The sequence below is a fragment of the Heterodontus francisci genome, chromosome 30 (assembly GCF_036365525.1).
Source record: "Heterodontus francisci isolate sHetFra1 chromosome 30, sHetFra1.hap1, whole genome shotgun sequence".
Classification (NCBI taxonomy): Eukaryota; Metazoa; Chordata; class Chondrichthyes; order Heterodontiformes; family Heterodontidae; genus Heterodontus; species Heterodontus francisci.
The window spans coordinates 47,229,601-47,257,162 of record NC_090400.1 but is presented as its reverse complement, the minus strand read 5'-3'; the positions used below and the strand labels follow the sequence as shown (position 1 = coordinate 47,257,162).

General features: G+C 43.9%; 1 protein-coding gene across 2 annotated transcripts in view; it reads right to left on the bottom strand.

Annotated features, from left to right (window-relative positions):
- The window catches only part of vps53 (VPS53 subunit of GARP complex), a 258,571-nt gene that overhangs the window by 58,911 nt on the left and 172,098 nt on the right, over positions 1–27,562 (bottom strand). For both annotated transcript variants that reach the window (XM_068010509.1, XM_068010508.1), the window contains exon 19: positions 4,822–4,891. In XM_068010509.1, coding sequence (XP_067866610.1) covers positions 4,822–4,891 — 70 coding nt within the window. The remainder of the gene's footprint in view (positions 1–4,821; positions 4,892–27,562) is intronic.

Below are 27,562 nucleotides of genomic sequence, written 5' to 3'. Positions count from 1 at the left end.
CTGATCACACCATTGGTATACTGTATCTCACAACCACAGCAATCCACAGCTGTGCTTTAGCCACAGAATGTAACCAATGTGAAAATGATTTACCACTCCTGATCTAACTTATCCATTCAAACCCTTCCTCTAAAGAAGAAAATCATCATCTTGGTTCCCACTATTCCTTCTAGAAAGTGACCTTCGGGAAAGAAAATTGATGGATTAACAAATTTGCTGGGAGCCCTATTCTACCTACATTTACAGCGCAGTAAGGGTTAACGGTGTCCCGATAATCAATTTAAACCCCATATTGACTAACTGGAATGCCAATATTCCACTAGTAAAGGTAACTAATATCTTTTATAAGGAGGACTGCAGTATAGCAGAAAGTGCAAGTTAATTCCTTTACACTTTGGGTGTTTTTTTTTTTAGGCATTTATTTGTCAACTCAGCCATAAAATTGATATAGTTAATACATTTTTCTAAAGGCTTATTGGAAACAGATGCCTTTTTCCTCCAATGCATTTCCTCCTCAGCTGAATACCAGCTCCATCACTAGCACCTTATCCAAGTGGCCATTCCTAATGTTTGACCTAGACATCAAAGAACAAAGAACAGTACAGCACAGGAACAGGCCATTTGGCCCTTCAAGCCTGCGCCGATCTTGATGCCTGTCTAAACTAAAACCTTCTGCACTTTCAGGGTCCGTATCCCTCTATTCCCATCCTATTCATTCATGTATTTGTCAAGATGCCTCTTAAACGTCGCTATCGTACCTGCTTCCACCACCTCCCCCGGCAGCAAGTTCCAGGCACTCACCACCCTCTGTGTAAAGAACTTGCCTCGCACATCCCCGCTAAACCTTGCCCCTCGCACCTTAAACCTATGTCCCCTAGTAACTGACTCTTCCACCCTGGGAAAAAGCTTCTGACTATCTACTCTGTCCATGCCACTCATAACTTTGTAAACCTCTATCATGTCGCCCCTCCACCTCCGCCGTTCCAGTGAAAAGAATCAGAGTTTATCCAACCTCTCCTCATAGCTAATGCCCTCCAGACCAGGCAACATCCTGGTAAACCTCTTCTGTACACTCTCCAAAGCCTCCACGTCCTTCTGGTAGTGTGACGACCAGAATCACATGCAATATTCCAAGTGTGGCCTAACTAAGGTTCTGTACAGCTGCAGCATGACTTGCCAATTTTTATACTCTATGCCCCGACCGATGAAGGCAAGCATGCCGTATGCCTTCTTGACTACCTTATCCACCTGCGTTGCCACTTTCACTGATCTGTGGACCTGTACGCCCAGATCTCTCTGTCTGTCAATACTGCTAAGGGTTCTGCCATTTACTGTATACCTCCCACCTATATTAGATCTTCCAAAATGCATTACCTCACATTTGTCCACCCAAGTCTCCAACCGATCGATATCCTGCTGTAACCTCTAACAATCCTCATCACGATCCGCAACTCCACCAACCTTTGTGTTGTCCGCAAACTTACTAATCAGACCAGCTACATTTTCCTCCAAATCATTTATATATACTACAAAGAGCAAAGGTCCCAGCATGGATCCCTGCGGAACACCACTAGTCACAGCCCTCCATTCAGAAAAGCACCCTTCCACAATTAACTATATGGTCCCTAGCGCTAGATTTCTACTATAAATATTAAATGCTAAATACAGTAATCTCCTCCCTCCGGTTTAGTTACTCCTCTACTTATTAATTAATTAATTAGGGGTTTAATCAATTTTAATCAAGGTTTTATTTTCAAATTCAGTGCAGATTCCCTACCAGCCAATCAGGTCACAGCTTTCCTGTGATGTCACTTTTTTAGTTTTTTTTCCACCCGAGGTAACTTACTCTATATACTTACCGGTTCGGAACTCCGCCCTCCGAATCGTCTCCCTGGATGTAGGCCGCAAATCTCCGAGGTAAAGTTTTTATACTTACCAGTCCGGAACTCCGCCCTCCGAGTCTTCTCCCTGGATGTAGTGCAAGCATCCTACCCTTCTGGAGAGCATGACAGCCAAGCCCAATCTTTTCCTCACTCAGCATCATTAGTCAGTGGGAGTTATTGGGTAGCAATCAGGAGTGGGATCCTGATGAGTTACTCCCCTCCTTAGACCAAGGGTGCTGAGAACAACTGTAGCAGTTCCATGGTTAGCACAATTGAGATCAGTTAACTCAATATTGATCTGGGATTGAACAGAGGACCTACCTAATCTGTACGGCTGTTGTTACAAAATGAGCCACTGGTGGGGTTTGTGATAAAATGACTTTAAAAATCCGGTCATATGAAACCATCAACTATCAAGCTCAGCAGGATTATGTTGTGAAAAAACTGAGTCTGAACCAAGAGACAAGACTTCATAAACATTACTTTTTATGAAAGGCTACTTAAATAGAAGCAAATCAAATTTTCCATTTCTTGAGGGACTACAAACTTCAAACACAATTTAATTTATACCTGTGTGAAATCAAGACTTGGGTATCAGTGGCTCATGAAATTAAATCAACAGGATTGTAACGACGTAGTCAGAATTCTTCACTATTAAAACACTAGGAGCTGTCCATAAACAGCTGTAGCTGTAGTCAACAGCTGAGCTGTTGAAAGCCAATCCCTCGACCACACTATTCACACAAAGAATCTTGCTGTTACAACCAGAAAGACCTAGAGATATGCAGTGCTGTCTATGATGAACTTAACAGCTGTGTCCATAGTTTGTAGGTAGATCTTTTCAGTAATTAATTCCCACAACTCAAAAATATTTAGCCATTTTGCTTCATCAATTTATCGTCCAATTTATTTCTGAATGCATAATTATACTGAGATTACTGGGTAAGAATTTTGCAAACTGGGAGGGAGCACTTACAATAGAAAAATTCAAGTGGATTAATAAAAAGGGAAAATACTGCAAGCTGATTGACTTGGCAGTGCGTGGTTGTCCAGATAAACCAGGTCTGCTATATATTAATACATGTCCTGGAGCTCAGAAATATATTCTCCTATAATTAACCAAGACAGTGGATATCACTGAGATGGCTAAAATGTATTTTGCTTGTGCGCTTTGCTATCCATCTGTGACTACAGGCTTTCATCTTCTTCGATCAGTTGAATCTGAACCAAGTCTCTCAATTAAGTACATAAGAACAGGTGGCTCTGCCAGAGAATGGTTGCACGTGTGGCCAAAAAAACAGACCAATATTTGTTTTCATGAGCTCAAATTTGGTAGAATGTTACAAAGTACAGCTGCAAGTAAAAGTCAACTACAGTGATCTACCCTGAATACACAGCAAAGGCAACTATGGTATGATTGTTCCTATGTCCCATTCACAAATCCATGGGAAGGAATGGTTACATGCTGCATTTCTACCTAACACTTTACATCCCAGTCCAGTCTACTTGCATAATAACTATTGACACCGATTACTCATACAGTCATCCTTTTAGTTTACACACTTTGTAGTCATTTCTGTACTATGAAAATGAGGGAAGTCAGTGCTCGTCTGCTTTTGGTACCTAGTATCAGTATCAAATACTCCCATGGCAGGTTTAACATAGTATTTACTTTTCTCCAAAATAGTGCATTCACTCTCAGAATTATCCCTACTAACAGTGGTGTAATCTTGGAATTTCCCACACAGCCGATCATTGTGACACCATATATAATATTGTCAATTTATATTGAATAAATTAGAAAAACGTACTTTCATCTGCAGGATCTGGATTTGCATCCAGGTCAAAGCTGATGAGATGCAAGCGTCCTCTCCTTGTCAGACATAAAGGTCCATCTGACATAAATTTTTTTCCAGTCTTAACCCCAGTTCCTAACATGCAACTATGCAGTGTACAGCAAGATCTTGAACTCAGCTCCAATCCAATCTATCAGATCAGTCAAGAACAGATGAAACTCATCAAACTGACAGGCAAATTCAAGATCCAGTTGGGAATCCAGCACTCTGAGCTACTGATCAAAATTGTTATGATCCCCATGGAAATCAACAAGCCAAAAGAACCAAATTTACCAAATGACCCCAATAAAAACAAATGGACAAGATTTCAGTAACTATCAGATGCAGCAAGATATAGATCTCAGATTTACTGGACAGTCCACTCAGCATATATGGCACCAATTACTGCCACAAAGTTCTTCAAAGCTCCAAACTTCCTCAGGTAGATCTCCAGATCCTGTCTTTCAAGATGCAGCCACCGATTCTCATCTAACAGCGGTTCCCTTTCAAACAGAGCTCCATGGGTACGGTCTTCACCCAAAGCAGCAAACTTCTTCAGTACCTCCTCAGCTCTGCTCACAACAGTCTTCACGGTGTGGATCCATCAGTATTACCTTTATTCAAGCCCATATGGCTGGGTCTGGTTAATTAGCTACTTTAAGTAACAGCAACAGCAGCTTGTATTTGCCTATGGCCAGCTCCTGGATCCATCCTTCACTTTCTTCAGCCTGTCTGAACTCTGCGTGATCTGAGTTTGAATGACTCTGTGCCCCTTTTATCTGGTTTCAACCAGTTTCAGTTTCCCCAGAAACTTGATGTTATTTTTATATTTCAGTTTCCCTTTCTGTTAGGATCTGTCTCAGGAAAAAAAACAAGCTTTGAAACCAGGGTCAGTGCATCTAGCAGAACATTTGACAAGTCATCTGTTCAGACAACAGCTTGCACATGCTCCCCCACTGGTCCAGGAGACCGTGGATTCCTTCATAAAATGCAAAATAAATGTTTTTGAAATGTGTTGGAACTAACCTGGTTATATGATGCAAATATTAATACAAGTTCTTTTACTAAGAACATTAATTCTATGTAGATACAAGAATTCTTACCTGCTCTGCTCCCACCATACTGATCGGCTTGCACTTGAACAGGTGGTTGATAAACTTTGGAATGAAGGAGCTGTGTAAACAAAAAAGGATTAAACCTTACATTCTGAAGCAAAAAGGAGTAAAATATCTGCTTCACTTTTGAAAAAGAGGAAGTTCATTCATAGGACTGCACCATGTTGCAGGACCAATATATTGGGCAATGGAATAGCAAAAATGCAGGTTGACACCAAAAGTCTCCAAGTGATGAGTTCCCAATCTCAGCCATGCTGACAGGATTTGGTCAAGTGCTTCCCCACATCTGCCAATATGCATTTCTCATGCCCAGCTGCATAGCTATCTGATTTAGGATACAAGATAATCTCCAAAATAAGAATCAATAACTTTGGTGTTGAGTAATAGTCTGAAGTAATGGGACCAAGAAACACTACACCAGCACAATATTTCAGTTTCTGAAGAGTCAAAGCAGATGGCTGAAATGACAATAGTACAAGAACTGGGAGCAGGTTTGCCTGCTGCTTACCCTACTGACCAGCAGGTCATGTATAATAATGGAAGCCATAGATAAGTGGAAGGAGAGAAACTATAAAAGAATTTCCAAAATTAATTACAAATAGTGACATATAAATGAATATACCAAACTGATAGGCTAATCCTTTCTGGCACCACACAGATTATAATCTAGGGATTCAGAAACACCCACACTAGATAATCTTACATAAATAGGTCATAAAGATAGTGAGAAACAGAAACAAAAAATGCAGGGATGGAGATGGTGAATTACAGAAAAATGGGAGACAACCAGAATATCACAATTAAACTAAAGCAAAAATAACAAAGCAGATACATGAAAGGTCACAGACCTTTCCTCTCTCCACAGATGCTGCAGATCTGCTATTTCCAACATTTTCTGTTTTTATTAAAGAAGATACATCTTTTTTCAGAAGAGTTATTTCATTTGGTTACAATCAATATTTTTTCCCTTGGACTCTCCTGTACTCTTGTCAGTTACTAAATCAGATGGCTTTACAGCGCCACTAATAATTCACAGCTTTAAACTCAGAAGTAATAAAGTCGAATTGTTAACATTCGTTGTGAACTCTATCATGGGATCACTCCTTGAATCAATCAAGGCCATTTAAAACATGCCTAACAGTTTTCAGTACCTGCTGATATAGAGGAACGATGAAGCAGGGCCCTTACCAAAATATTCAATACTAAAATTTGAGAAGAAAAGTAAGCCAAAAAAGTCAGCTTTCTCTAGTGGGGAGCCAGCAATTATACCTTCAGGATGGAAAAGCAGAACTCGGATCCACAAAATTTGAGGCAAGAAGCCAGCTTGGAGTAACTGCTGGAAGAGCTGGAAAACAGCAGTTGCTATTTCTTTAGTACAAGATCCAGTTAAAAAAAAAACTACAATCTATTCCACCATAGTAAAATACTAAAGTAAAACGTTGATCGATTCTCCATTGTTTGTTGATTCACTTTTAATTACACTAAGTGTCTTAAGAGGAACAGACGATAGGAACAAAAACATGTCTAATTCATTTGACCAAGCTTGTAAGCATGGAAAGACCTGGATAAACTGTATGGGACACCAATGAGTTTAGATACAGATCTTTTTGTTGTCACATAATTTGATGGATCATCACTGTTAAATGAGGAAATATTTTTAATCTTAACACATTTTCCAGAGAAGAGCAGTGCAACAATAAGCACAGATAACATGCAAAAGCAAGTAATAAATTCCTCACATCTCGAAGATCTGTGTGTTGGGGGGTGGGGGAGGAGAGGAATAAAACCTCGAAGGGAGCAGAAAATTCCAGGGAATGAAAAATCTTCCAGTCTCTCTGCAGTTTTAATCACATGCTGCGGGTTTTCTAGAAGGATCCATTAAACTCCATTGGCCAACATGCTACAAAATATTCTAAAATAAGTTTAAAGCGAGGCACTATCGTATTAACGGTCTCAAAAATAACACTGTTTTACTATTGTAATCCTCAAAACATTAAATTAAACTAGAAAGCAGATGGGCCCAAGGCAAACTAACTGCATAGGACAGGTGGTCATTTAATCAAATGTTCCCAGAGGGATAGGTTTTGCCGTATCGCACTTTTCAGCAATGGCTTGTGCAGGCCATAGTATACTAGCAGCAGAGGACCTCAAGGTCAATAGGATTTGTAAATACTGTAAGTAGGAGATTACAGACATAAGACTAGTCTATTTCTGCCACACATTACTCAGTGGTAACACATCTTTAACCCCATTATCACTTTAGCAGCACACATATATAAGATCACATGTCAAAACAAGTGATTAAAAACAAGCTTCATGCATCTCCTGATTTTATGTAGCTAGTAGATCTCCAGTGGCATTGTTCATTGTGTATCAAACTATGTGCTGCTTATAACAACAGGAGCATTATATGCATTGTAGTACAAAGTATTAAAGCTGTGTATTCCTTTTTAACATAAACGGAAATAGGTGCATTAGGGACACTAACCTGAGTAAGTATAGCTTGGGGTCTCTGAAATTTCTACTTTTTTTCTTTTATGGGATGTGGGAGTCACTGGCACAGCCAGTATTTGCTGCCCATCCCCAATTGCCCTCGAGAGGTTTGTGGCAAGCCATCTTCTTGAACTGCTGCAGTCCATTTGGTGCGGATACACGCACAGTGCTGTTAGGGAGTTCTAGGATTTTGACCCAGCGACAGTGAAGGAGCGGCGATATACTTCCAAGTCAGGATAGAGAGAGATTTGGGGGGGTGGGGGGGTGCAGGTGGTGGTGTTCCCATGCATCTGTTACTCTTATCCTTCTAGTTGGAGGAGGTCACATGTTTGGAAGGTGCTGTCAAAGGAGCCTCGGTGACTTGTTGCAGTGCATCTTGTCGATGGTATGGTGCTGCCACTGTGCATCAGTGGTGAAGGGAGTGAATGTTTAGGTTTGTGGATGGGGTGCCAATCAAGCAGGCTGCTTTGTTCTGGATGGTGTCGAGCTTCTTGAGTGTTGTTGGAGCTGCACCCATCCAGGCAAGTGGAAAGTATTCCATCACACTCCTAACTTGTGCCTTGTAGATGGTGGACAGGCTTTGGGGAGTCAGGAGGTGGGCTACTCACCTCATAATTCCCAGTTTCTGACCTGCTCTTATAGCCACAGTATTTATACAGCTGGTTCAATTCAGTTTCTGGTCTATGGTAACCCCCAGGATGTTGATAGTGAGGGATTCAGCGATGGTAATGCTATTGAATGTCAAGAGGAGATGGTTAGATTCCCTCTTGTTGGCAATGGTCATTGCCTGGCACTTGCGTGGCACAATGTTACTTGATACTTATTAGCCAAGCCTGAATGTTGTCCAGGTCACACTGCGCATATGGACACGGACTGCTTCAGTATCTGAGGAAGTGCGAATGGTACTGAACATTGTGCAATCGTCAGTGAACATCCCCACCTTCGAACCTTATAATGGAGAAAAGGTCATTGATGAGGCAGCTGAAAATGGTTGGGCCTAGGACACTACCTTGAGGAACTTCTGCAATGATGTCCTGCCACTGAGATGATTGGTCTCCAACAACCACAACCATCCTCTTTTGTTCTAGGTATGAATCTAACCAGTGGAAAGTTTTCCTCGATTCCCATTGAACACAAGAAATAGGAGCAGAAGTAGGCCATATGGCCTACCAAACCTGCTCCACCATTCAATACGATCATGGCTGATCTTGGGCTTCAATTCCACTTTGCTGCGCACTCCCCATATCCCTTAATTCCCTGCAAGACCCAAAATCTATCTATCCCAGCCTTCAATATATTTAATGATGGAGCATCCACAACACTCTGGGGTAGAGAATTCCTACGCTTCACAACCCTTTGAGTGAAGTAATTTCTCATCTCAGTCCTGAATGATTGACCCCTTATCCTGAGACTGTGTCCCCATGTTCTAGATTCCCTGACCAGTGGGAACAATATCTCAGCTTCGACCCTATCAAGCCCTTTCAGAATCTTGTATGTCTCAATTAGATCTTCAATTTTGCTAGGGCTCCTTGATGCCACATTCGGTTAGATGCTGCCTTGATGTCCAGGACAGTCACTCTCACCTCTCCTCTTGAATTCAGCTCTTTTGTCCATATTTAGACCAACGCAATAATGAAGTCTGGAGCTGGGTGGCCCTGGCAGAATCCAAACTGAGCGGCAGTGAGCAGGTTATTGCTGAGTAAGTGCAGCTTGATAGCGCTGTCAACGACATCCTTCCATGATAGAGAGGAGGTTGATGGGGTGGTAATTGGCTAGATTGAATTTGTCCTGCTTTTTGTGGACAGGACATACATAGGCAACTTTCCATATTGTTGGGTAGATGCCAGTGTTATAACTGTACTGCAACAGCTTGGTTAGGGGCAAAGTTGGCTCTGGAGCACAAGTCTTCAGTACTATTACTGGGATGTTGTCAGGGCCCATAGCCTTTGCTGTATCCAGTGCCTTCAGCCATTTCTTGTTATCACGTGGAGTGAATTGAATTGGCTGAAGATTGGCATCTGTGATGCTGGGGACCACACTGTGCTTTCTGGCAATGTAAGTCTTTGTGGGTTCAATTGTCCTCACAATGAATGGCCTTATTCACGAGGCAGAGAAAATGCAAACAGAAAGGAAAAACGTATTCCTCGGAATTTTTGAATGGATGGTGGGTGGAGGGGGCATTGGTGTCAGGCTGTAGATTTACACAATAATTAACATTCCTTTACCTTCAATCTCTGCTCAGAAAGAAATGCAGAAAACAAGAGTCCAAAGAATTAAACAGAAGTTGTGATTATTTAGCAGTTACTCTGGGCCTGTGAGGCCCACTGTTAATACAAACTGCTTTGCCAGTTACTTCTGCAGTAGAGGGAGCTGCCAGTCACGCAGTCTTTGATACTCAGTTCAGCTAGAAGGCTACTGAACCAAGGGGCAAGCCACCACACTGGTGAACAGCACAATTCAACCCCTCTCCTCATCACCTTTGTGTGCCTTTATTTTAAATCAAATCACTGCAAATGCTGCACAACACACTGCTGACTCAGACACTATCAAATGAGTGGAACAGTCAGAGACTGAAAGGAGCAGCTTCATGGATATACACTGACTCACATGACATTTAAAGCGAATGATTTTCTTGCATCTGCATCCACTCGATCCTTTGGGAGGGTGGGATCACACTATCTGTTTATATAGAATATGAAGCTTCTAGTTTCTTCAACTAAACGCAATGACAACACAAAGGAAATGCAAAATGTATGCTCTTCCCTATTTTATGAAGTATTGTAAAGCACCTATAGACCATCTAGGTCATTCAGCCCAAAGGTCCATGCCGGTTCCACACGAACCTCCTCTCATCCTTCTTCATCTAACTCCATCAATATATCACTGATTTAAGGTGATTGGCAAAATAACCAGAGGTGACATGAGGGAAAACATTTTTCTTTTTACACAGCCAATGGTCAGGCCCTGGAATGCACTGTCTGAAAGTGTGCTGGAGGCAGATTCAATCAAGGCCTTCAGAAGAGAATTGGACAATTATGTGGAGAAAAAAATTGCAAGGCCACAGGGAAACGGCTGGGAGTGGGACTAGGTGAGTTGCCCTGCAGAGAGCCGGCACAGACACGCCGGGCCAAAGGGCCCCCGTCTGTGCTGTAGACATTGTATGATTCTATTCCTTAGTCCCTCACGTTCTTATCTAGTTTCCATTTTGCAGCGGAGCCTGGACTAGGTCCTGAGGAATACAAACATACGAATTACGAGGAGTAGGCCACTCGGCCCTTCAAGCCTGCTCCACCATTCAATAAGTTCATGGCTGAACTGATTACTCCACATTTCCACCTACCCCCAATAACCTTCCACCCCCTTGCTTAGCAAGAATTTATCTACCTCTGCCTTAAAAATATTCAAAGACTTTGCTTCCACCATCCTTATGAGGAAGAGAATTCCAAAGACTCTCAACCCTCAGAAAAAATTTCTCCTTATCTCTGTCTTAAATGGGCAACCCCTTATTTTTAAACAGTGACCCCTAGTTCTAGATTCTCCAAGGTGAAACATCCTTTCCACATCCACCCTGTCAAGACCCCTCAGGATCTTATATGTTTCAATCAAGTCGCCTCTTACTCTTCTAAATTCCAGCAGATACAAGCTGAGCCTGTCCAATCTTTTCTCATAAGACAGCCTGCCCATTCCAGGAATTAGTCTAGTAAACCTTCTCTGTACTGCCTCCAATGCATTGTGGGAGATATTGTCCCTGAGCTATTTAAACACAGGTCACTTAACAAGCAGTGGCTTGTGATTTGATTTTTTTTTTTATTAAGAAGGATATCTGATGCAATCAGGCTTTTGTTTCAAAACATAGACACTTTGCCAGACCCTACAAATACACGAGCCAAAAAGAGGTCAATTTTGACTGGACCAGCACACTGACCTACTGCCTGTGCTGGCAGCGAAGAGGCAGCCGTGAGTGAGGCCTTGATCTCAAGCTGAATTTTGCAGGCTTGCTGCAGACAGCAAACCTTGCAGTTCAGCACTCTCTGACCTCATGGAATATTGTTCGGCTGCGACGCGGCAGCAGTGGGTCCTGGGAGGGAAGGGATGGTGATGCAGAGGCATCAGCGGGAGCAAGAAACCTCTGCTTCTTCCAGTTCCAAAAAAAAAATACCATCAGTTTTTAAAATTTTCCATTCTGTTTCTCGATTGGAACACCAGAATACATGGGCAGGGCATGCAGTCACAAGGTGCACTTGAAAGTCCCTTAAAATTGCACAGGCAAGAGGCCTACCAATTGTTCCAGGCAAATGCTTCAACTGCACAGAGGTAGGCCCCAGTGGAAGTTGTAGTGGGCCAATCATCAGGGTAAGTGGACAGTCAGGCCACCAAACCCATTTTTAGCCTCTTTTCTCCCAGTTAACATTGATTTCCTAAAACGAGAATTAGCCTGAAGACTTCCAATTAGAAAACTGAATAGATAACAGTGATCAAATAAAGGCCTTGAATGTAAGTGAGAGGTGCTAAATATGAGAAATTCCAAATCCAGCATTAAAAAAAAGTTGCAGATCTTAGAAAAACTACAGTTCTCAGTCAGTGCAACAATTGCGACATTACAATTGGCCTTAGGAGCAGAAAGAAATTCCAGTCAAAATTCCCACTGCTGCTCATTAAACAGAGATTCTTGCCAGAGATTGCATTTAACATGAATGTCAGAAGACAGGGCCAAGCTTGGGTATGATGCACCTTTAGTCAAACTCACTGTTGAAATTCAAGGGATGATTTTCCTGGGCCCCACCCAAGTCGTGCACAAGAGCACAGCACCTGAACTGCACGACTGCTGTACTGCCCAGGATCACTGGACTTTCCTACCCTGCGCCATCTATAGCTGTACGGTCATGGTGATCAAAACCTTAGCTTCGCCAATGGAGGATGGCCAGAAGGTTTGAATTGGTACTCCAGGATCTCAGGAGGCAAAAGAATTAAGCAGCATGTCTACCATCGCATCTTTGGCCTATCCCCTGAGCCCTCATGGATCCTCCAGTTGGCCTGGGTTTGTGGTCAGGCCACAGGGCCATTTTTCTGCACGCCAGGGAAAACACAGGATCCACAAAATAAGGTGGAAAGATGGTAATGTCCTCTTTCGTCCAATTTGAATAGCTTGATTTAGCCTGTGGCTACAGCAGGCGCAGGGCAAGATCCACCTCCTTCCAACAAAAACTTGCATTTGTATAATGCCTTTAACATAGTAAAATATCCCAAGGAGCTTCACAGGACTGCGATCAGACAAAAACTGGTGTTGAGTCAAAGAAGGAAACATTCAGACAGTTGAAGGTGGTAGACTTTAAGGAATGTCTTAAAAGGGGGAGAAAGAGGAGCAAGAGTTTAGGAAGAGAATTCCAGTTCTTGGGACCTAGATGGCTGAAGATATCGCTGCTAATGGAGGGGCACTGGAAGTTGGGGATGCGCAAGAGGCCAGAATTGATGGACTGCATAGTTCTGAGAGTTGTAGGGCTAGAGATGATTACAAAAATGGGGAGGGCAAGGCAGTGCAGAGATCTGAACACGAGGATGAGATTCTTAAAATCAAGGCGTTTGTGGACTGGGAGCCAATGCAGTTTTTTTTCTATTTTTTCATGGGATGTGGGCATCACTGACAGGCCAGCATTTCTTACCCATCCCTAATCGCCCATGAACTGAGTGGCTTGCTAGGCCATTTCAGAGGGCAGTTTGAAGAGTCCTGCTGTGGGTCTGGAGTCACACGTAGGCCAGACCAGGTAAGGATTGCAGATTTCCTTCCCTAAAGGACATTAGTGAAGCAGATGGGTTTTTATGACAATCGATGGTAGTTGCATGGCACTATTGCTCAGTCCAGCTTTCAATTCCAGATTAATTGATTTTATGAATTAATTGAACTTAAATTCCACCATCTACCATGTAGGGATTTGAACCTTTGTCCCCAGGGCATTAGCCTGGGCCTCTAGATTACTAATCCAGTGGCATTACCACTACACCATTATGTTCCTGTCAGTCAGCACAGAGCTGATGGGTGAATGATAGGCAGCCCTGGAAATCCCAGGCCAGAGTTAAAGGAGCAGAAACCTGGAAATCCTCAGAGGTAATGACCATGAAAAGCAAATGTGAGGATAGCTGGCGCACCTGGCATGGTATCCCACTGTGGAGTGCCACACCAAAGCCTGAACTTTTGAAAAGGGCTGCTTTGGTCAATTCTAAAAACAGCAAGATCAGGTGATATCAATATTTCAAGACATCTGACTTAAAATGATTTAATCTTCATACATGACCCACGAGCCTCCATGATATAAAGCATTGAGCTAACCCAAAGCACAATCACAGGGTCAGCAGAGGAGGAAGGTTTTAAGTTACTCACTCTTTGGCCTTGCATGTTTTTTCCAAATTCCCTATCTTAAATTTCTAAAGCATCCAAAGGCAGTTATGTGTACTTTGACCTTAGGACACATAACCTAAAAGAGATTTAGAAAAAAAACAATTCTGCTGTAAAGAACTCTTGAGTAGACAAGAGCAATATCAGAAACTCTAAGAAAAAAAGCCTGAATGACTGGAGATGGAGCCCTAAAGTGGCACAAACTCAATGTTACAAGTTGGCAAACTGCTTTGTTATTTCAGCTCACTGAAGTCAGTAGACAGGCTAGTTAAGCAGTGGAATTTTCCAGTCCTAGTTCAAGTACGTACAGCTTTCTCACATTACTGACATTCAATTTGCTGACTTCCTCCTGTCACTTGCTGAAAACCCTGTTGAGGTTGGGAGAGAGATAGATTACTAGATGGAAATTTTGCTCATTATATCAAAAGCAACAAAAACAATGTGCAAGTCCTGAAAACTGCTTTGAGGGGATTGATGCATGTAGTTTTACTGTGCTTACCCAACCAGATATGGCTGGCATCCTTCCATCTACAAAAGATGATAGACACGCAGAAAGTAATCCATTTAGGTGGGGTGTCTTCTCTTGGAGCACCTTTGCTGATGGCCGTGAAAGCCAATCCTTGAGAGGCAGGTTTTGCCACAAGTGCTGCATGTGAAGCCGCCAAGTGAAGCTGTAAGTTGTTGTTTTTGACAATGGCGCCTGTTGCCAAGCTGCTGTAGCAACTGGTCATCGTGGTAATGCACAGCAGTCCACACTTGCAAGCATCCTTGAAGAGTAGCTTTGGGCACCCCACTGGCTGTCTGGCCCCGGCTACCTCACCATATAGAAGGTCCTTGGGCATGCGACCATCTTCTATCCTGTGGATGTATCCGATCCACCAAAGCCATCTCTGTTTGATTAGTGACAACACACTTGGGAGCTCTGCCTTTCAGAGGACTGCCGCATTTGTGATTTTGTCCTGCCGGGATACATCTACAAGGCAGGACTGCAGAGCTGGGATATGATCCGTTGGTTGTGGGTTCACTTAGCTCTGTCTATTGCATGCTGCTTTTGCTGTTTAGCATTGCTTGTAGTCCCATGTTGTAACCTCGCTTTCAGGTATGCCCTCCTGCACTCTTCATGGAACTAGGGTTGAACCCCAGCTTGATGGTAATGGTAGAGTGGGGGGTATGCTGAGACATGAGGTTACAGATTGTTGTTGAATACGAATCTGCTGCTGCTGATGGCCCACAGCGCCTCATGGATGCCCAGTTTTGAGTTGCTTGATCTGTTTGAAATCTAGCCCATTTAGCATGGTGGTTGTGTCACACAACACAATGGAGGGTATCCTCAATGTGAAGATGGGACATTATCTCCACAAGGACTGTGCAGTGGTCACGCCTACCAATACTGTCATGGACAGAAGTATCTGCGACAGGTAGATTGGTGAAAATGAGATCAAGTAGGTTTTTCCCTCTTGTTGGCTCCCTCGCCACCTGCCGCAGACCCAATCCAGCAGCTATGTCCTTTAAGACTTGGCCAGCTCGGTCAGTAGTGGTGCTACTGAGCCACTCTTGGTGATGGACATTGAAGTCCCCCACCCAGAGTACATTCTGTGCCCTTGCCACACTCAGTACTTCTTCCAAGTGGTGTTCAACATGGAGGAGTACTGATTCATCAGCTGAGGCAGGGCAGCAGGTGGTAATCAGCAGGAGGTTTCCATGTCCACATTTGACCTGATGCCATGACTTCATGGGGTCCGGAATCGATGTTGAAGACTCCTTGGGTAACTCCCTCCTGACAGTATACCACTGTGCCACCACCTCTGGTGTGTCTGTCCTGTCGGTGGGACAGGACATACCCATGGATGGTGGTGGTGGTGGTGTCTGGGACATTGTCTGTAAGATATGATTCCGTGAGTATGACTATATCAGACTGTTGCTTGATTAGTCTGTGGGACAGTTCTCCCAATTTTGGCACAAACCCCCAAATGTTAGTAAGGAGGACTATCCAGGGTTGACAGGGCTGGGTGTGCCATTGTCATTTCCAGTGCCTAGGTCAATGCCGGGTGGTCCATCCGGTTTCATTTCTTTGAGTTTTTTTCTCTACCGGTTTGGTACAACTGAGTGGCTTGCTAGGCCATTTCACAGGGCATTTTGAAAAGTCAACCACATTGCTGCAGGTCTGGAGTCACATGTAGGCCAGACCAAGTAATGATGGCAGATTTTCTTCCCTAAAGGACATTAGTGACCCAGATGGATTTTTACGACAAACGACAATGGTTTTATGGTGACAATTACTGAGACCAGCTTTAATTTCAGATTTATGAATCGAATTTAAATTCCACCAGCTGCCGTGATGGGATTTGAATCAGTGTTTCCAAAGCATTAGCTTGGGCCTCTGGATTGCTTAGCCAGGGACATTATCACTATGTCACCTTCCTCCTTTAAGACACTTCTTAAAACCTACCTCTTCGACCAATCTCTTTATATGGCTCAGTGTCATATTTTGATTTCTAATGCGCCTGTGCAGCACCATGAGATGTTTGATGACATTAATGGCACTATGTAAATATAAGTTGTTTTTGTTGTTGTTTAGTTTAGTTTTAGTTTAGAGATACAGCACTGAAACAGGCCCTTCGGCCCACCGAGTCTGTGCCGACCAACCACCCATTTATACTAATCCTACACTAATCCCATATTCTTACCACATCCCCACCTGTCCCTATATATTTCCCTACCACCTACCTATACTAGGGGCAATTTATAATGGCCAATTAACCTATCAACCTGCAAGTCTTTGGCATGTGGGAGGAAACCAGAGCACCCGGAGGAAACCCACGCAGACACAGGGAGAACTTGCAAACTCCACACAGGCAGTACCCAGAATCGAACCCGGGTCCCTGGAGCTGTGAGGCTGCAGTGCTAACCACTGCGCCACTGTGCCGCCCACTGTTTGAGACTTACCTCATGCTGCTCCAAGATGACATACCACGGTAGCTTTACTAGATACTTTCCCATCCCAAGGTAAATCACCTCCTTCAAGTGTGCATCAGGAAATTATGGGCACTTTACCTATAATCTTCTGATACGCACTCATGGTAGCCAAGGACTTAAAATCTACCATTTCATGGCCAAAGTCACTGCACAATCTCTTGGATTCCAAAAGGCTAGATTTCCCCATATCCAACCCTGTATTCTTAACATGGCTGTTAAATTAGTGCCCTACTTTCTTGGTTTATTGTGTAGTAATAGTTTGTCTTTACCTTAGAGAAATCATAGAAACAAGAGGTTGTCATTTGGTCCATTGCATCTGCAATGACTGACAAGAAGTCACCCAGTCTAAACCCACTTGGCCCATAGCCTTGTGGGTTACAGGACTTCAAGTCCATGTCCAAGTTCTTTTTAAATGTTATGAGAGTTTCTGCCTTTGAGGCAGTGAGTTCCAGATCCTCACCACCCTATGGGTGAAAATACTTACCTTCAAACCTCCTACCTCTTACCCTAAAATCTATAAGCCTGGTTATGGACCCTCAACCAGGGGTAATAGGGCCGTCGTATCCACTCCATCTAGACCCCTCAATTTTATATACTTTAATTAGGTCTCCCCTCATTCCAAAGAAACGACCCTAGCTTTCCCAATCTTTTCTCAACTAAAATTCTCCAGTCCAGGCAACATCCTTGTAAAGCTCCTCTGTACCCTCTCTAGTGCAATCACATCTTTCCTACAGTGCAGTGACCAGAACTGCATGCAGTACTCCAGCTGTGGCCGAACTAGTGTTCCAGCATAACCTCCCAGCCCTTATATTCTACGCCTCTGCTAATAAAGGCAAGTATCCTGTATGCTTTTTTGGCCACCGTATCTACCTGTCCAACCACATTCAGGGATCTGTGGATATGCAGTCCCTCTGTTCCTCTACACTTCTCAGTATCCTACCATTTATTGTGTATTCCTTTGCTTTGCTGACCTTCCCCAAATGCACTCTCACACACTTCTCTGGATTGAAATCCATTTGCCACTGTTCTGCCCACCTGACTACTCGATATCAAGCTTCATGCAGTCTACAGCTTTCTTCTTCACTATCAACCACATGGCCAATTTTTGTATCATCTGCAAACTTCTTAAATCGTACCTGCTCCACTCAAATCTAAATCATTGGTATATACCACAAAAAAGTAAGGGGCTCAGTAGTGAACCCTGTGGAACCCCACTGGAAACAGCCTTCCAGTCACAAAAACACCCATCAACCATTACCCCTTGCTTCCTGCTTCTGAGGCAATTTTGGATACAACTTGCCACTTTGCCTTGGATCCCAAGCGCTTTCACTTTCATGACCAGTCTGCCACATAGGACCTTATCAAAATCCTTGCTAAAATCCATATAGACTATATCAGATGCACGACCCTTACTGATCCTCCTTGTTACCTCCTCAAAAAATTCAATCGTTCAGACAGGACCTTCCCTTAACAAATCCCTGCTGACTGCCTTTGATTAATCCGTGTCTTTCTAAATGAAGATTTATCCCCTACCTCATTTTCCCACCATCGAGGTTAGGCTAACTGACCTGTCTGTACTTACTCAGTCTGTCCCTTTCTCCCTTTTTAAACAATGGCACATTAGCTGCCAGAGAGGAATGGAAAATGATGGTAAGAACCTCCGCTATTTCTTCTCACTTCCCTTAACAGCCTAGGATATATTTCATCTGGGCCTGGAAATTTATCCCCTTTCAATGATGTTAAATTCCTGAATACTACCGCTCTCACTATATTAATTTCATATAATATTGCACATTCCTCCTTCCTGATTGCAAGTCTGCATCATCCCTCTCTTCTGCGCAAACAGACACAAAGTATTCATTAAGAACCATACCTAAGACCTCCGTCTCCACACATAGGTTATCCTTATGAACCCAAATAGGCCTTACACTTTTAGTTACACACTTGCTCTTAATGGGCTTATTAAAAAAAATCTTTGGGTTTTCCTTGATTTTACTTGCCAATATTTTTCATGCCCTCTCTTGGCTTTCCTAATTTTCTTTTTAATTTCACCTCCACACTTTTTATACATCTCTAGGTTTTCTGCAGTATTGAGCCCTCGGTATTGGTCATAAGCTTCCCTTTTTTTCTTATCCTTTCCTTTAAGTCCCAGATATTGAGGGGGTTCTGGAATTGTTAGTCCCACCCTTTTACTTTAAGGGACCATACTTGTTATGAACCATTACTATCTCTTTCTGGAATGCCTCCCACTGATGTGGCACTGATTTACCTTCAAGTAGCTGTTTCCAATCCACTTTAGCTAAATCACATCTCGGCTTAGTAAAATCCCCAACTGAGAACTTTTAATCCTGGTCTATCTTTGCCCTTTTCCATAACTACTACTACTTCTTTGGCCTCCTTGTCTCGAGAGACAATGGGTAAGCGCCTGGAGGTGGTCAGTGGTTTATGAAGCAGCGCCTGGAGTGGCTATAAAGGCCAATTCTAGAGTGGCAGACTCTTCCACAGGTGCTGCAGATAAAATTGGTTGACAGGGCTGTTACGCAGTTGGCTCTCTCCTTGCGCTTCTGACTTTTTTCCTGCCAACTGCCAAGTCTCTTCGACTCACCACGCTTTAGCCCCGCCTTTATGTCTGCCCGCCAGCTCTGGCGATCGCTGGAAACTGACTCCCACGACTTGTGATCAATGTCACAGGACTTCATGTCGCGTTTGCAGACGTCTTTAAAGTGCAGACAAGGACGGCCGGTGGGTCTGATACCAGTGACGAGCTCACTGTACAATGTGTCCTTGGGGATCCTGCCATCTTCCATGCGGCTCACATGGCCAAGCCATCTCAAGCACCGCTGGCTTAGTAGGGTGTATAAGCTGGGGATGTTGGCCACCTCGAGGACTTTAGCGTTTGAGATACGGTCCTGCCACCTGATGCCAAGGATCCTCCGGAGGCCGTGAAGATGGAATGAATTGCGACGTCACTCTTGGCTGACGTACGTTGTCCAGGCCTCGCTGCCGTAGAGCAAGGTACTGAAGACACAGACTTGATACACTTGGACTTTTGCGTTCTGTGTCAGTGCGCCATTTTCCAACACTCTCTTGGCCAGTCTGGACATAGCAGTGGAAGCCTTTCCCATGTGCTTGTTGATTTCTGCATCTAGAGACAGGTTACTGGTGATAGTTGAGCCTAGGTAGGTGAACTCTTGAACCACTTCCAGAGTGTGGTCGCCGATATTTATGGATGGGGCATTTGTGACGTCCTGTCCCATGATGTTCATTTCCTTGAGGCTGATGGTTAGGCCAAATTCGGTGTAGGCGGCCGCAAACCTGTCGATGAGTCTCTGCAGACACTCTTCAGTGTGAGATGTTAATGCAGCATAGTCAGCAAAGAGGAGTTCCCTGATGAGGACTTTCCGTACTTTGGTCTTCGCTCTTAGACGGGCAAGGTTGAGCAACCTGCCACCTGATCTTGTGTGGAGGAAAATTCCTTCTTCTGAAGACTTGAACGCGTGAGAGCAGCAGGGAGAAGATGATCCCAAACAGTGTAGTTGCGAGAACACAGCCCTGTTTCACGCCACTCAGGATAGGAAAGGGGTCTGATGAGGTGCCGCCATGTTGAATTGTGCCTTTCATATTGTCATGGAATGAGGTGATGATACTTAGTAGCTTTGGTGGGCATCCAATCTTTTCTAGTAGTCTGAAGAGACCACGTCTGCTGACGAGGTCAAAGGCTTTGGTGAGATCAATGAAAGCAACGTAGAGGGGCATCTGTTGTTCATGGCATTTCTCCTGTAGCTGTCAAAGGGAGAACAGCATGTCACTAGTGGATCTCTCTGCTCGAAAGCCACACTGTGCCTCAGGGTAGACACACTCAGCCAGCTTCTGGAGCCTGTTTAAAGCGACTCGAGCAAAGACTTTCCCCACTATGCTGAGCAGGGAGATTCCACGGTAGTTGTTGCAGTCACTGCAGTCACCCATGCTCTTATAGAGGGTGATGATATTGGCATCGCGTATGTCCTGTGGTACTGCTCCCTCATCCCAGCACAGGCAAAGCAGTTCGTACAGTGCTGAAAGTATAGCAGGCTTGGCACTCGATTTCAGGGGTAATGCCGTCCTTCCCAGGGGCTTTTCCACTGGCTAGAGAATCAATGGCATCACTGAGCTCCGATTTTGTTGGCTGTACGTCCAGCTCTTCCATGACTGGCAGAGACTGGGCTGCATTGAGGGCGGTCTCAGTGACAACATTTTCCCTGGAGTACAGTTCTAGGTAGTGTTCCACCCAGTGGTCCACTTGCTTGCGTTGGTCAGTGATTGTGTCCCCTGATTTAGATTTGAGGGGGGCAATCTTCATGATGGTTGGCCCAAAAGCTCTCTTAATGCCATCATACATTCCTCTGATATTTCCGGTGTCAGAGGCCAGCTGAATATGACTGCATAGGTGTTGCCAGTAGTCATTTGCGCCGCGCCTGGCTGTTCTTTGTGCAGTGCTTCTGGCTGCTTTAAGTGCTACAGATGTTTACTCGCTGGGGGCTTTATTGTACTTCAACAGTGCAATGCGCTTAGCGGCTATGACAGGTTCCAGCTCTTCAATGTGAGATTGAAACCAGTCTGCATTCCGCTTCACACGTGGACCATAGGTGGTCATTGCTGAGTAGATGGCATCTCTGATGTGGGCCTGCTTGGTCCCTGCATCCCCTGTGGGAGTGTTTTGAAGGGCTTTCTCGAGTGAATTTAGAAACTTACGTAACAGCTGTGGATGAGAAATTCTGCTAGTGTTGATGCGCAGGTGGCCCTTCTGCTTGAAGTGATGCAGCTTCTTTGGTTTGAGGCTAACCTTGCTACACACCAGGGAGTGGTCGGTGTCGCAGTCCGCACTGTGGAAGCTGCGTGTGATTTGAGTGCTGTTTAGAGAGGCTCGCCTTGTGACGATGAGGTCCAGCTGGTGCCAACGGCGTGATCTTGGGTGCCTCCAAGAAACCTGGTGACAGGGTTTAGTATGAAAGAATGAGTTGGTGATGCAGAGGTTATGATAGGTACATAACTCAAGCAGTCTCTGACCATTCTCATTCATCCTACCAGTGCCATAGCGCCTAAGGCAGGAGGGCCATGAGTCATGGTCGGCCCCAACCCTGGCATTAAAGTCCCCCAGCAGGAACAGGTGTTCGGTGTTGGGGATGCTACTAATAATATTATGGAGTTCCTCGTAGAACTGGTCTTTAGCTTCAGGTGAGGAGCAGAATGTTGGAGCATAGATGCTGAGTAGGTGTACTAGACCAGGGGCGGTGAACAGTCGGATGGACAGTAGGCGTTCCGAGCTATTTGAAGGTGGCTCTGTCATGCTGAGCAAAGAGTTTCTGATGGCGAAGCCCACTCCATGCTATCTTGGTTCCTCAGGATCCCTACCCTGCCAGAAGAAGGTGTAGTCTCGCTCTCTTAGAGATCCGCTCGCGGGGAGGCGTGTCTCCTGAAGTGCTGCAATGTCTACACTGAGTCTACTGAGCTCGTTGTTAATGATGGCGGTCTTCCGAGAATTGTTGATTTGTGTAAGGTCTTCCGACAGGCCAGGACACATAACTACCCCAAATCTAACTGAATTATGATCACTTCTACTACCAAAGTGCTCCCCAACTGATACCCCTTCCACCTGGCCAGCTTCATTTCCCTAAAGCTTAAGTCCAGAACTGCCCCATCTCATGTTGGTCTTGCTATGTGCTGCCTATAAAAAATGTTCTTCCGAATGCATTTTAAGCATTCTGCTCCCTCTGTGTCTTTCACACTAAGTCTATCCCAATTAATATTAGGGTAGTTGAAATCCCCCACTATTACTGCCCTATTGTTTTTGCAATTCTCAGAGATTTGCCTACATATTTACTCTTTTATCTCCCTCTGATGGTTTGGGGTCTATAGTACACTTCCGGTAGTGTGATTACCCCTTTTTTGTTCTTGAGTTCAATCAATATGGTCTCATTTGATGATCCTTCTACCATATCTACCTCTGGCTCTTCACCCTCACCCCACAATGTCCTGTAGCCGCTCTGTGTCATCCTTGACCCTGGCACCAAGGAGACAATAGATCATCCTAGAGTCACGTCTGTGGCCGCAGAAGCGCCTGGCCCCCTCGCCATCAAGTCCCCTACCACATGGCTCTTCCATTCTTCTTCCTTCCCTCCGTGCAGCTGAGCCACCCATGGTGCCGTGGACTTGGCTCTGCCTGCACTCCCCAGAGGAAACATCACTCATCTATTCAGAACTGAATACCAGTTGGAGAGCGAGATGCACTCCAGGAACTCCTGCACTACCTGCCTGGTCTTCCTTGACTGCCTGGCAGTCATCCATTCCCTCTTTGGCTGCACTCTCAAGCTGTGAAGAGACCACCTCCAGAAACGTGCTATCCACAAAACTCTCAGCCTTGTGGATGCCCTGCAGTAACTCCAGCCACCACTCAAGCTCTGAAACACGAAGCTCAAGCTGCTCCAGCTGGCAACACTTCCTGCACACATAGTCGTCCAAGCCACGAGAAGCATCCCAGATTCCCATCACAGCACAGGATGAGCAGTCCACGGGGCTAAGGTGCCCTGCCATGCCTTTACTTGCTAGACTAATAACTAGAAACAGAAACTACTCACCAATCTGCTCTCTTCCTGGGTGTGTGTCACTATAGCTGTTTTGAAGATATTGCTTTTGTTGTTCATTTCACAGGAAGCTCTCTGTCGCTTTAACTCCTCGGTCACTGTGCTCAGTCTCCACTCCGCTCCAGTGCCAGAGTCTCTGGGCTGCCTCTCTCTTCCCTTCTTTAACCCCTCTATCTCTCTGTTCAATCTGCACCCAGCTTCGCTGCTGCCAGACAGTCTCTACCTACACCAATTAATATACTTAAATGCAATCTTCCGCTTAGCCACCTTCTTCCTTTCCGCGAGTTCACTCCCTTTACACTTAGCATCAGTCTTGTGCATCTTTTTCAATTGACTGCAATTGAAAGAAAAGACTTGCTTTTATGTAGCGCCTTTCAGCCTCAGGACGTCCCAAAGTGCATTACAGCCAAAGTAACACTTTTTGAAATGTTGCAATGTAAGAAACGAGGCAGCTACATTGTGCATAGCAAGGTCCCACAAACAGCAATGCAATAATGACCATTCATTACTGGTAACTGCTCTTCAGGCCTTTCACCAAATGTGTAAAATAATTTTGTGGCAATCATGTTATATGTAAAAGGTGAGCATTTTCGGAAGACCAGCCCTATGTGAGCACGCTGACTTGTAATCCAGAGTTACAATGAGTTGGTCTTGTGCCTCACTTTCCTTTTTGCTTCCTGCTTTTATCAACTCAGTCATTAATTTGCAGGCTACACGCATTATGGCTGCATAGAACTGCTTGTGCACCACCTGTTATTTCAGCTATGCCCTTCACTCTGCTGCATGCGTCTCAAAGTACCAAGTGCATGCATGGTACACAATATATGTACAACCAGAAATGAGGGAACTAAAAGAAAATGCAGATAGAATTTGGCTGCTATGCTTTACGGTACTCTTTGGTGTTGGACTATAGAAAATTCAACTTCATAGCTCCTGTGATAGCTCCTAATAGATAAAGTCCCCACCAAGCGCATTAATATTAAACCATACACATCCTGGTCTGTACAAAGGTAGTTGAGGTCTGCCAGAGCAACAGCTGAGGTGTTACAATTGGATGCTGGGACAGGGAGGGGAAAAAAATCAACTCAGCTTTCCACTCGCCTGCTACCCAATGAATCCTGCTAGAAAATACGTGTAGGCATCAGGTGAGGACAGATCAGTGCTCAGCTGGAATATCCTTTACGGTTGAATAGCACAGAAACACTGTATAAAACACGAGTTGGACTGCAGCTGGAGTACTGCGTACAGTTCTGATCGCCAGACGACAGGAAGGATGTGATCGCACCGGAGAGGGTATAGAGGAGATTTACAAAGATGTTGCCAGGACTGAAAAATTTTAACTGAGGAAAGCTTGGATAAGCTGGGGCTCTTTTCATCGGAACAGAGGAGGATGAAGGCAGATTTAATTGACGTGTATAAAATTGTGAGGGGCCTAGATAGAGTGGACACGAAGAACCTTAGCAGAGAGATCAGTAACAAGAAAGCATAGATTTAAAGTAATTGGAACAAAAATTAGAGGGGAGTGGATGAGGATTTTTTTTTCACTGAGGGTGGCGGGGTTCTGGAACTCTCTACCTGAAAGGATGGAAGAGGCAGAAATCCTCGTTGCATTCAAAAATACTTGGATATGCACTTGAAGTGCCATAACCATTGACCAAGAACTGGAAAGTGGGGTTAGGCTGGATAGTTCCTTTTCAGACATGATGGGTCAAATGGCCTCCTTCTGTTCTGCAAATTTTCGATGTTTCTATGACTGCCCAAGCTCACATGAAAAATTGCCACTTGGGTGAGATATCAAAAAGCCACTGGAATTTGCGACAGATCATCCCAACAAACTCAGGTTTGAATTAACGCCTTCAGCAGAAGGGGGGGAAATTTTTTGTTTTTAAAATATCAGAAAAATTTATCATGGAAAAAGTATAATTAACACCACACCCAATCTCCATTATGTGAAGCACTTTATCAGAAGCAGCCTCCAGGCTTACATCCCTTCACCATCCCCTCCCCAACACAGTCACACCCAATTCAATGACTGTAAGCCATTTGTTGAAAGCTAAGGATACCCTTTCAGCTGAGGCACAGTCAAAACTAAGTGAAACTATATATTGTGTCATAATGGAACTGCAATGTTATGACAGCACAGAGCTACAGAATAGATAATTGTTTGCCTAAGGGGCAAAAAGGACACTCAGAGTGTCACTGAAGGTTGAAAGCAGTATTTGTTGTATTTTTAAATGAAAGATGGAATAAAAACTATCCAGACTATCTATCTGCTTTCTGAAATGTTAAGTAACACACTTGCCTTTGTTACAGCTTTGATGAAAATATTCTGCCAGTTATCCAGGTTGGGCAACAGGGATTCAATCACGTATGCTGAAAATTTAAAGCCAAATTTCTTCAAAATTATCCTATCAGAGGTTTACTAGAATGATGCAACGTTCACCGTCTCAATTCCCTCTTGTTGACACTAAGCCCTTCTACTGCTGTTGAATGAGGTGTCCATCCACTTCTTTTTTGAATGCTTCAACTATGTCTGCATTCAATGTCCCAGGCCCGCGCGCGAGAGAGAGAGTGTATGTGTGTGTGTTTGTGTGAGAGAGAGAGAGAGAAAGGCAAGAGGGGGTGGGGGGGGGAAAGAGAGGGAGGAATTTTGTTTCAGGTAGTAGTATTAATTGTCACTTAAGAAGTCAAATTGGATTGATAAAACAAAAAAACATTGTTAATTAGACAATTGGAGTGAATGGGATAGGGTTGTTTGCTATTAAAACACTGAAGCTACTTTTACTTTTGTCCTTTATGATTTTGTTTTAGGAGTCACCTGCAAGCAGCAATAACTCCCCTTATACACAGTTCTCTGTGGACATGTTGGACTCACTTGTGTAATGTCATGACTCAGAGGGCAAATGCATAGCAACCAGTACCAGATGTTCACATTACTTAAACCAGAGCCTTGGCCTGAAAGCACATCTGTCTAAGATGCCATCAGTTCCCTGAATTTCAGTTCATCATCTCTCACATTTAAGGTAATTAGCAAGAGATAGAGGTGAAATAAGGAGAATTTTTTTTAAACACGAGTTATGATGATCTGGAAGATCTGAAAGAGTGCTGGAAGCAAAATCAGTAGTGACTTTCAGAGGGAATTGAATAAATGCTTGAAGGGAGAAAATTGCAGGGCTACGGGGAAAGAGCAGGATAATGGGACTAAATGGATAAAGCTTTCAAAGAGCTGGCACAGGTACGATGGGCCAAGTGGCCTCCTTCTGAGTCAAACGATTAGGCATGCAGCTAACAGAGGGAGAACTTGCAACTACCCCCAAATGCAGTCCTACAGTGTAAAAGCATCTTAAGTGGTACTGGTGTCCTGCAGTCGTAAAGAAAAAAATGATTAGTGGCTGTTTCAATGTGGATTAGTGTTAATCTCACTGAAAACCATAGATGGTTTTTTTTTTCTTTTATGTTTCATAGAAACATAGAAAATTTATTCTTCCTGCCAAAATGGACAATTTCACATTTTCCCACATTATACTCCATTTGTCAGATTTTTGCCCACTCACAACCTATCTACATCCCTTTGGAGCCTCTGTATGTCCTCATTACAAATTACTTTCCTGCCTATCTTTGTGTCATCAGCAAATTTAGCAACCATACCTTCGGTCCCTTCATCCAAGTCATTTATATAACTTGTAAAAAGTTGAGGCCCCAGCACAGATCCCTGTGGCACACCACTCGTTACATCTTGCCAACCAGAAAATGGCCCATTTATGCCTACTCTGTTTCCTGTTAGCTAACCAATCTTTTATCCATGCCAATATGTTACCCCCCTACAGCATGAGCTTTTATTTTCCGCAATAACCTTTGATGTGGCACCTTATCAAATGCCTTCTGGAAATCTAAGTACAGTACATCCACCGGTTCACCTTTATCCACAGCACATGTTACTTCTTCAAAGAACTCCAATAAATTGATTAAGCATGACGTCCCTTTCACAAAACCATGTTGATTCTACCTGATTACCTTGAATTTTTCTAAGTGCCCTGCTATAACGTCTTTAATAATAGCTTTGAACATTTTCTCTAAGACAGATGTTAAATTGACTGGCCTGTAGTTTCCTGCTTTCTGTCTCCCTCCCTTTTTGAATAAATGAGTTCAATTCACTATTTTCCAATCTAATGGAACCTTCCCCGTATCAAGAGAATTTTGGAAAATTAAAATCAACACATCAACTATCTCACTAGCCACTTCTGTTAAG